The sequence below is a fragment of the Trypanosoma rangeli genome (genome assembly GCF_003719475.1).
Source record: "Trypanosoma rangeli strain AM80 chromosome Unknown Tra_15.4_contig_00224, whole genome shotgun sequence".
In the NCBI taxonomy this organism is placed as follows: Eukaryota; Euglenozoa; class Kinetoplastea; order Trypanosomatida; family Trypanosomatidae; genus Trypanosoma; species Trypanosoma rangeli.
The window spans coordinates 22,552-32,698 of record NW_021705969.1 but is presented as its reverse complement, the minus strand read 5'-3'; the positions used below and the strand labels follow the sequence as shown (position 1 = coordinate 32,698).

At 48.8% G+C, this 10,147-nt stretch overlaps 3 protein-coding genes across 3 annotated transcripts, besides 8 other annotated features; all 3 read right to left on the bottom strand.

Moving 5' to 3' along the window:
• Positions 1-31: a microsatellite.
• A 53-nt stretch (positions 32-84) lies between these two features.
• Positions 85-118: a sequence feature (A-rich).
• Positions 115-140: a microsatellite.
• Positions 141-1,056: 916 nt separating this feature from the next.
• TraAM80_06280 (putative diacylglycerol acyltransferase) lies at positions 1,057-5,595 on the bottom strand (the record flags this gene model as incomplete). The annotated part of the gene is made up of 1 exon (XM_029383131.1): positions 1,057-5,595. The coding sequence occupies one exon, from the start codon at positions 5,593-5,595 to the stop codon at positions 1,057-1,059; it is 4,539 nt and encodes a 1,512-aa protein (XP_029237024.1).
• A 138-nt stretch (positions 5,596-5,733) lies between these two features.
• Positions 5,734-5,789: a microsatellite.
• A 147-nt stretch (positions 5,790-5,936) lies between these two features.
• On the bottom strand, positions 5,937-6,335 carry TraAM80_06279 (putative DNA-directed RNA polymerase II; the record flags this gene model as incomplete). The annotated part of the gene is made up of 1 exon (XM_029383130.1): positions 5,937-6,335. The coding sequence occupies one exon, from the start codon at positions 6,333-6,335 to the stop codon at positions 5,937-5,939; it is 399 nt and encodes a 132-aa protein (XP_029237023.1).
• A 421-nt stretch (positions 6,336-6,756) lies between these two features.
• Positions 6,757-6,822: a microsatellite.
• Positions 6,823-6,872: 50 nt separating this feature from the next.
• On the bottom strand, positions 6,873-8,726 carry TraAM80_06278 (uncharacterized protein; the record flags this gene model as incomplete). Its single annotated transcript, XM_029383129.1, has 1 exon — positions 6,873-8,726. One exon carries the CDS (start codon positions 8,724-8,726, stop codon positions 6,873-6,875), a length of 1,854 nt encoding a protein of 617 aa, XP_029237022.1.
• Positions 8,727-8,923: 197 nt separating this feature from the next.
• Positions 8,924-8,986: a microsatellite.
• Positions 8,987-9,756: 770 nt separating this feature from the next.
• Positions 9,757-9,787: a microsatellite.
• Positions 9,788-9,991: 204 nt separating this feature from the next.
• Positions 9,992-10,009: a microsatellite.
• Between the last annotated feature and the right edge of the window lie 138 nt (positions 10,010-10,147).

The following is a 10,147-nucleotide window of genomic DNA, read 5'->3' as shown; positions in this document are numbered from 1 at the left end:
ATATATATATATATATATATATATATATATAGTAAGAAGAGAAAGACAATATATAGGTAAAAAAAAACGTAGTCTAGTCGTACCTTTTTTTTTTTGTTCTTTTGTTTTGGTTTTTCTTCTCTCTCTCTCTCTCTCTCTCTTACACCCATACAGTACTCTATAGATGCATTCTCAGCGTCCCCAGAAAAATCCCTCATTACACACATACCTGTTTACAATTTTGGTGCCGGGCCAGTTTCTCCTTTCGGCAAACTTGCTGCCTACACAAACTATCACAAAAAACATCAGGGATAAAGATAAAAAGAGAGAAAATTCGCCTGGCTAAGGTCGTTTCCAGCCCACTCCAAAGGAAAAATAGGGCAAAATAAAGATAGAAGTTTGGCTTAATGTACTCCCAAACATCTCCCGTTTGGTGGTAGACGACATGTCACACTCACCCAAACCCACAGACAAATTAATTCAAACAAACAAAAAGCCTTAAGGAAAAAAAAAAAGGCTCTACAATAGCTGGACTCTTGTCACAAAGCTCAAACTGTGGCGATCTTTGGGGGTCCCGCAACAGCCGCCCCCTCCCCGCAAGGAGGGTAGTAGAAAGGGGTGTTGGGGTGAAACGACGAAGACGCAGCAAAAAGAAATAAAGCGCACACATCCACCACCTTACAACACGGTAGCTTTGACAAGTCAAGTCAAGTGATCAAGAAATAAAACAGGAGAGTTAAACAATGCGCGCCGCCTTCCCCTATTGGGTCTTATAGCCTTCCATACTAATTCCTTCCAAAAGGCGCACTACAAGGCGGGCTAAACACCAATACGGGCCGACACATAGGACTCAAAAAAAGAAAAGCAAGTAAGCAAAAAAAAAAACACCTCCTATAAAGACATAAGTCCGCCTTCATCATCGTATTGGATGTTTCCTTTACTCTCTCATGTGTGTAGCTTTTACAAAATCCTTAAATGGGCCGTCCAACCGCAACGTTGCTCGTTACGATGGACCTCTGTTGGTATTTCATCAGCGCTGTTTCCCCATGTGGGCTCAAAGGTGCCTTCAAGCATGTCCTACATCCGGCGAACCTCCTTGCGGTGGTGCTGAACGAGTGTCATGTCCGGGTACCCAGCCTTGGCGCGGTACTTGAGGAACAGCGCCTCAAGGTGCTCAAAGTAACGCTGCTGGTACCGCTGAACGTGCTCCAGGTTATCCGGGACATCCATGCCAGGCTCAGGCAAAATTGGTTTACCCACCACGACCGTGAGAGGCAGTGGGTTGGGCAGCGGCAGGTACCATCTTCCATAGGGTACGGTTGGGAACGGAAACCCCACCTTTGCCGTCGTATAGCGCTGCAGCGCTAAGCAACTCACGTTGCTCAGAACATTGTTTTCTGCAAAGCTGATAATGGGTACAAGTGGCACTCGATGCGTCATTGCCATGCGCACAAATCCACTATGGTGCGTTACCAGATGCATTTCTTTGCGGCTATATTTGCTGTAGAGCATCTCAGCCTGTCCCCCTGTCACTACAACCACGCTGTTACCCTGCAAGAGACTACACTCAATACCCCTACGCGCCACCGTCATACCTCCCATGGACAACACAAAGTCTCGCATCATGGGAACAGCAAAAAGAACATCAGCACAATGCACCGAGAGAAAGTTCTCCGTGTTGCATCCCACAGCCTTCGCCCATTGACGCGTGTTTGTTGCCCACATCACTGTGCCAGGGAATACGCCATGTGGGTGAAAAGAGAAGAGGTACTTGTTTTCTGGATTGTTCAAGTTAACGCGCTCGCCGGGTGTGTGGTGCTGCTGCTCCCCTTGTCTCGACTCATCCTCGTCAACAAGGACGCGAAGACCAAAGTAGTTCGCCACAGCAGAGTACACCCATCGACTCCAAAATCGCTTTGCCCTTGGACTGTACAAACGCCCCGTAACATGAGGCTGTCCAAGGAAGCGGTGGAAATACAACGGCCAAAATGCCGTCAATAAAGTGTCCAAAACAAACTTCCATGGCATGAACACCTCCGACCCCACCACCAAACATGTGTACAGGTGATAATGCCAAAAATAGCCAAGAAGAGAGACATTCGCCAGCATTGAAATCAGATGAATATGTGGAATTGTTGACAGACACGACACGACAAGCATACTCGTAGCAAAAGCGCGCGTTCCTGATGTATCTATCACCAATGGAAGCCCTAAAGAACCCACCACCACCATTGTTGGTATAGAATAAAGGCCGTAACAGCAGAGTGCCGAATAAAAACGACGCCACAAGCTTTTACGTGAATCTGGCCCCTTTCCAGGGGCAAACACAGGAACAAGTACAGCCACTCCAAAGCCAATTAATAAAAAGCGAAGAGACGCCGAGGCGGCGGTAACCGCCTCCAAGCCACTGTACGCATTGCAGTAAACAATGTAGGCAAGAGCTAATGGAATAAGGGTTGATGCCAAAATTGCGGAAGTGGTGGCCACCATAAAGCATGCCATGTATACGGAACCACGCAGGCCACCCCTTTGACGCACCTGGGAGGTCTGCATGGACTCACTCAGTAATGGGGATACGTGTTGCAAATAGTACACTCTACCGTCTTCACTACTCATCTCGCTTACTTGTCGGCGATGCCCCGTGTCACTGGACGGCGTCACCAAAGCACCACCTCTCTGTGAAGTCGTGCTATTAAACTCATCTTCACTCTCGCTGGAGTCAATGGAATTGCCAAAGATACCAAAGACCGAAATGGAATACGTGTCCGCATTACGTTTGAGCGACACTAGACCCAGTGGAACAGCAAAACATGTAGAGACTGCAGAGACGGTGATAGGAAGGAGCGATGATGTCATCCCCGAAACACGGCCTTGCGCGTAGAGGTCATACACCATCGCGAAGGCAAAGGAACCGATCAGCGCCAGCACGGCAACAATGCCTTCCGCGTTAAGCTCCAGCACGGATGCGGGACGCGGGGTTGGGTCAAACCGTGGTACCGAATTTAGAATGCAGTACTGTGCACTGACGCTGAAGATGCCAGTGGTGACAAACATAATCGCGGAGCCGCGACCCTCCGCGCAACTTAGGGCGATCAACAAGGCGGACACGGTGTAGAACCCCCAGCCAACCGCTTGAAGTGTCACAAACGTGGGACCACCTGAAAACGGCATAAAAAAGGAGTATTGACCTGATGCACGATGCAGGAAGGTGCCGTATATATAATGCACAGAAAAGCAAGAAATCGTCGTCACCACTATACCGGCAGCACCAAAAACAAGGGTAAAAACAGGCTGACGTTCTTCCAAAAAGGCGGCTGAAATAAACGCCAATGCGCTCGTAACGCTCAGAATAGTCACAATATGGGTGGCTGCCTCCTGCCTTGCATCTGCCGTCTCTTCCGCCTCTCGAATCAGTCGCGCCCCATCTGTTGCAGGTGGCTCCACCCATCGTGGACCTGCAATGGCCTTCAGTAGTGCCTCGGCATGGTGTAACTCCTCCTCGTCGGGGATTGCACGTTTCAAAACACGAAATAGTTCAAGCACCTCCTTTTTTTTGCGTTCCTGAATCCCCTTCCTGCTGCTTTGCTCCTGCGTCTCAAAAAAGGCCCCAATAATAATGCAGGCAAGCGGAATTGTCACAATCAAACCCTCCACGGTGTACCCCAGAAATAAATGGCCTTCCTCCTTGGACAACAGCAGACTTTGCCGCTTCTCGCTGAGAGCGTTGGCAATAGCAACAAACAGATTAATCGCGTAGATTGACCAGCCAATCGATTGCATTGCTACATAGCCGCCGCAACCCACAAATGGACACCACACCGAAATACGCTCTCGCATAGAAATATGGGCTATGGGCACTACAAGAATCGAGATGATGGTTGACACATTGAGAAGCGACTCCGTCGGAATATGCACCACCTCATCTAAAGCGTTTCCACTTTCCACTGCGACATCGGCCACCAACCGAATGATGAGTCCAATCGTAGAAAGCAAAATGGAGGTTAACATCTCCCCATTTAGCACTGTCGTGACGAGTGAACCACCCAACTCATACAACGAAGGCTCCGCGTCCTCCATGTCATTGTCGTCGGCAACCACCTTATTGCTCCTGAGCAAAGAGTCCGGCAAGCCCTCCATCCTCGCCTTGCTGTCTTTACGCCCCTCATCAAACAGGTGCAACGAGACATGAATAAATCCCTGTGAAAGTGCCGTAAGCGAGGACTCAATAATGGCGAAGCGAAAATGAAGGTTCTCAGTAATCTGAAGCGTCGCAAAGAAAATTGCCACCCCATAACACGTCCAACCGGCACTTTGCAACACCACAAACTCCAGCGGCCCCTTAAAGGGCATCCAGACCTCATACTCCCTGCCAAATGCGACGCGGCCCAATAGATGGGTGCAGGGCGGAAGTGCAAAGGTAATCAAAGAGGAGAGGGTCTGACACATCACAAGCCCTTGACGCAGCTGTGGCTCCTCATTGTAAGCATTGGAGGAGAGAATGAGTGCTAAGCCCCACACCACAGCGGCATGAATGGCACTCGTCACTGTCAAAACCATGGGACCGTATTCGCCAACCACAGACATCTCACTTTGTGCAAAATCTGGAAAGCGATGCAGGCGTATAAACAACAGCAGTGTGCTCAAGCTAATTACTGAACTCAATCCAGCCAATATATGCAATGATGACGATGCACCAGGACCTGTCTTATAGAGAAACATATCTAAATGTAAAGTTGAAATCGCAAGAAACCAACCAAAGGCCTGCATCAAACTCATTCTGAGAGTACCCGCATTCGGCATAAAAAGACGATATCCCGGGGTGCATGTGTAACCGACAATTATGTGGACAATAAAAAGGCCAAGGGACAGGAGCACTGCGGTAATGATGGAGCTGATACGACGCATGTCCGGGTAATACTCTGCAAGAGAAGTACACACAAGAAGTACGACGCAAAATGACACAACAATTACAATTTCACCATTTGGGGACGCGGAGAGGTTGTGCCACCACGCAGACGCCTCATTCTTTGATGCAGAACGTTTTTTTGCACCACTCTCTCCCTGATGTAGTGTCGGTACAAAAAACAACAAGGACGTCATCAGCGTAATGCTCGCCAACGCGCTAAAGCAACCCAAGACAGTCAACATTCCATAACGGAAAACGGCTGAGGGAGTCCGAATCTGCTCCACATACACAAACAGAAGGATACTTGTAACGACCAGTATACAATATCCAAATCCCTGCATCACCACAAAGGACTGACCCCCGGCAAAGGGTTGGTAAAACTTAAATCCTTTGAGCGACAGTCGCCCAAGAAAAACGGTGATAATAGCGCATAGTACATTCAGCCCAAAGCTCGTGGTGATCGTGGACATCAGTGGGAACGCAGGAGCTTGACTCTGAAACACGTCGCCCAATATATTGAGCAGCAGCGCTCCCTCGCAGGAAAAGGCCCACAGAGTCATCAAGGCAATGCTTATTGGGTTTGTCATCAAGACTGAAGTGCGCCCAGCCCCAGTGGAACCTGCGTGCTCTTCTCTCGCTACATAGGACTGCGCCGTTTGAGGCGTTGCAGCATTATTGTCACCTATTTTCATTTCTTCTCCAGCATTCATGTTTGACTAAGTGCAACACAGTCGACACAAATTAGACCTCCCAACAGCAAGGCCGTAGAAGGCAAACCAAACAAAAAAAAAAAGAAGGTATCTGCAGTCTCTTTGCACGACTACTCAACCACCTACACACAACTATATAAACAAAACAAAATGCCAAGACAACAACTAAAAAAAAACAAGCAAAAAAAAAACAATACGTGGCAAGGACATCAGCAAAATTCACAATACCACAAATAAAATGAAATCAAAGCCAAATATTGACAATGATATGATAACAAGACAAGAAACCAAAGCAAAAACAAAAAACACACCAATTTGTTTCTTTTTCAAAACGCCAAATTTCACTCCGCATGCAGACCCTTCGATTGAGCTTCCCAGCGAAGTTGTTCTTCAAAGTTTTGAAGGTCCCGCATGCATGAATCAATTGCCTCCAACAAGGCATCCTTCGGTGAAGGAATTGGGCGAGTCGAGCCATCCGATGAAGTCTGCACGCGCAGCTCCACGCGGTGCTGCGTTGGGTGAGGCACACGGTAGCCCGCAATATGAACCAGCGCATCTTCATGCAGCTTCATGCGAAGAAGGTTGGCTAATGTGTGATCCTCCTTATCCAGTTTAAACAGTGAAGAATTCGGCATTTTGCTTGAGATTTCCTCCGTTATCTTGCGAGTCCCCTTGGTGTCGACCAAGCTATCGGCTGTAATATCATTATTGTAAACCAGCATACCATGAGGAATTGACATTTTTCCTGGCCGTCAAAGAAGTTCGCCCGGTAAGGACCTTTTGCTGTTGCTGCTGTGATTTCGTGTGCTTGTGTGCGGGTGTATGATGTCGGCAGGGCTCTCTTCCCTTGTCTTCTTTTTCGCTTATTCTTACCCGACCAGGTCCTCAAAAGCAGCTGCAGGAGCAGCGCCGCCAGCACCACCACGCGTCAAAAATAAAATAAAAACGGAATAGCAAGAAACCGCAAAGAATTATACAGCAAACGCAGCAGTGCAAGCAACACATTGCATGACCGCTACACATGCATACATCGAGTTGCAGTTGTGCGTGGGAAGGGACTCACACAATAAAACGATACGCCTCGATCACCACGTGGACACAAGTAGGCACGGCAACCGCCACCACAAGGAAAACCAACCGATAAACATAAAGGGGAAACCGTAACAAAAATAATAATAACAATAATAATAATAAATGGAAAAATAAATAAATAGTAGAAACAATAATTGCACAATATATTGTATGCACGCAGACCCGAGTTTAGTTCCGAAGTCTCATCAGAGAAGACTTTCTGTGGAATGCTCCCGTCCAATCAATACATCGGCCGAGCAATGCGTTGCATCGTTAAAATAGCGCTGCGTCTGTTGCTGCAGTGACTGCCGCCTCTTTGCATAGCACATAAAGTGGAATTTTTCGCCAGTTGAGGGTTCCGCAACAAACAGTGCCCAGGAGGGGATGGGATTGGCGCAAATGATGCAGAGCGGCTGCTGCCACTCTAACAGGCAAACTTTCCACGCTGTCGCCTCAGCCGTTTCTATAGAAATCCTCTTCAGTGCCTCCTCGCAGTCCAGATGCCGCAGTGCGTGACTCACGCATGCCGTGAAAGTAGATGCCGTTTCCTCTTCTGTGGCTCCAGCCACTCTTTCCCGGCAGGTGTGCGCTACCCCCAATGACGCCGTGGAACGTTCAAGTTCCGTCTCCATCTGGGGTTTAATGTCAGAATAAACTTGTCTTTTTCCTCGTCTCAAATGAGGCACATAATGCCCCTCGAGAACGCATGTGCGATCCCCATGCCCAGTACCTAAATGTGACTCATTTCCAGCCCCATTATTATCCTCCGACTTCTCCTCCCGCTCGTGAACTGCAGGCAATCTCCCCACCTCCCTCCTCTCCGGCGTCTGAACCCCATTACCAGAGATGTTGCCTAGCAGTGAAATCTGCTGCCTTGCCAAACCCTTCCTCTTAGCTATCTCTTGTGGCGACATGAATGTAACTGAATCTGTTGCTTGGTTCGCATTTTCCGTTGTGGTAATTGACGCACGTGCGTTTGTGGAAGACGGCAAGGATTTCGGCGGGGATAAACTTTCAACGGTAGCATGCCCCAAAAAAAAAACCAGCGGCGAAGAGTCCAATAAGACACCACCCTTAGCAGCCCCAGAACCGGATCTCCGCTGAGAGTTCATAAATGTTCTAGTGGACACAGAGGTGATTCGCGTTATGGGAGTTGATTTGATCGGTGTACTATCCTTCCCACCCTGTGGATGCATGACATCCGTCGAGGCAGGACTGCAAGCGGTGGCCGTCCAGGCCTGCAAAGAGAGTAATAGATCGCAGCTAGGTGATGTCTCTGCATCCAGCCTTACCACCCACCCGAGGGCAACATCGCCTCCACCAGGCACATACCCCGTAATCGTGGTAGCGTCCTCACACTCACGGCCGTCCATTGGCACAAAACAAACAGAAGGTGCACCTTTTCCTTCACATGAATACTTGTGCAGAACACGGCGCGGTGTACGCCCTTTGTTTACAGCGCTAAGAAGGTATGCCAAACCGCCAGCGATCTCGTCGATCTGGACCAGCACCTTATTCGCTTGGCCTTCATCCCCACCTTGGGCCGCCAAAGTCACATCTCGCTTACATACCGTAAATTCATGCACCCGCAGATGTGACAACCAACTGGGCCACGCACCCGCCAAGGTTGACGGTAACAACGTACATGGCATAGGATCTGTGGATGTTGCTTTCGTTCCCTTCTTCCACTTCGTCACAGGCAACATAACGCCCGTTTCCTCCTCAATAAAAACATGCATGTCGTAATTCAAGCACACCAATAGCTGCTCAAGTGGCATCGGTAGTGCACCCTTCTCTGGACCCACTAAGCCAACGTTGCGCACCCGATACGGTGCAATGGTGGCTTCAATCATCATTGGCCCCACGTGAACAGTCCCCACCACTGGCAAGAAGACACAGTAGCGTGTGGAGAGTGTCAGGTCCATGCGTACTTTGACGCGTCGCTGCGAGGTATTGCAGGCAACCGCAAGAAAATAACCCCGCGCCTGCGGCACAAAGGAGATGGCGCAGTGCTCGTCGATAACGATAGGATCACCTCCAAATGTTTCGGGGAAAACCATTCTGTCAGTGCACCCCACGCAAAGCAAAAAAGTATGAAACCTTCTCGTACGTCGTGTCTACAACAAATGCAAAAACAGAAGGAAGAAGGCAAATGGAAAAAAGCAGCCCCTTGTGCTCAATATTGCTCTTCCCCCGCTTTTTTTTTTCTTCTTCCGTTTCTTCCACCACTGCCTTACAAGTTTTGCGCGTCTGCAGAAACAAAGCAAAAAAACACAACAACAACAACAAAGAAACTAGGAGGCAGCAACAACAAGAAAAATCGTTGCATCAATAAGACAACGTCTTGAGCCACATTTTCGCTTCACCATGCAGCGACGCGCAGCAACGATCCCCATCTTCTATGGCTTCACCTCCCGCATCCAGCCACACGGAACTCCCACGCAGAAAAAGAAAAGAAAAGGAGAAAGCTGCAGCCAGAGGTCCTCCTCGCCCTTTCCTCCTTTTTTATCATTTCTTAACCCTCATCCCTTTCATTCTGGGCGTGTACGAAGGGAGGAACGGATGGGGCAGTGTGCATGTGTCTGTCCATGTGCACGCACACAGGTATTGAAGTTTCCTTGCCGACTTTTTTTTCATTTTCTTTTTGCGGAGATTTTCTCCGCTCCACACGCCTGGCCACAAAACAACTGGTGCGGCGACGCCTTCGTCACATCTGTCTCCTACTGCTTTGGGGTAAACAACTCTATCTGGACTATGTGGCGGCGGTCGAAGACAACGTTGTGGTCGAAGAGGTAGCGTGCCTCACCGTACGCGATGCCGGCGCCAACGCCGGCAGAGAACAAAATGATAGAGGAACGCGCCACAAGAGAACGCGACATAAGTAGTGCCGGCAACACACCAACGGCAAGACCCAGAGTGGTTTTACGAATAAAGTTCTCTACGCAGTGGTCCCATTTCTCCTCATTACTGATGGGACTCCGCGGCTGCAAGGCCAGCTCCGTGCTCATTGTAGTATCCGTCGCTGTGTATTCGCGTCGTGTTTCCCCTTCCTTACCCACCCCAGCTTTCTCAGTGGTCACAAGAGCAAGCGTGTATGCGTGTTTGTGTGGGTGTGGGTGTGCAATGCCCTGATATTCCTTTCCCTCAACCAAACTTCAACCGAAAAAAAAATAAAATCACAGCTATTTCTGCCGCCACGCAAATAAACAAATCGTCTCCTTATAGAGGGCGATCCTTTTCTCTCTCTCCCTCAATTGCAGCAAAAGAAAAAGAGGAAAAGAAGCACCACTTGCGGTAATGATGCAGACAGACAAACACACACCTAATATATATATATATATATCGGCAGCTAGAAAGGAAAACATAAAATTAGTTAAGGAAGAATGCGGCTGATTTTGATTCCTTACAATAACATTAATCACAATAACAGCAACCACAACAGCAGCCAAACTCATCCGCCCCAAAAAAGGCGCATTCAACG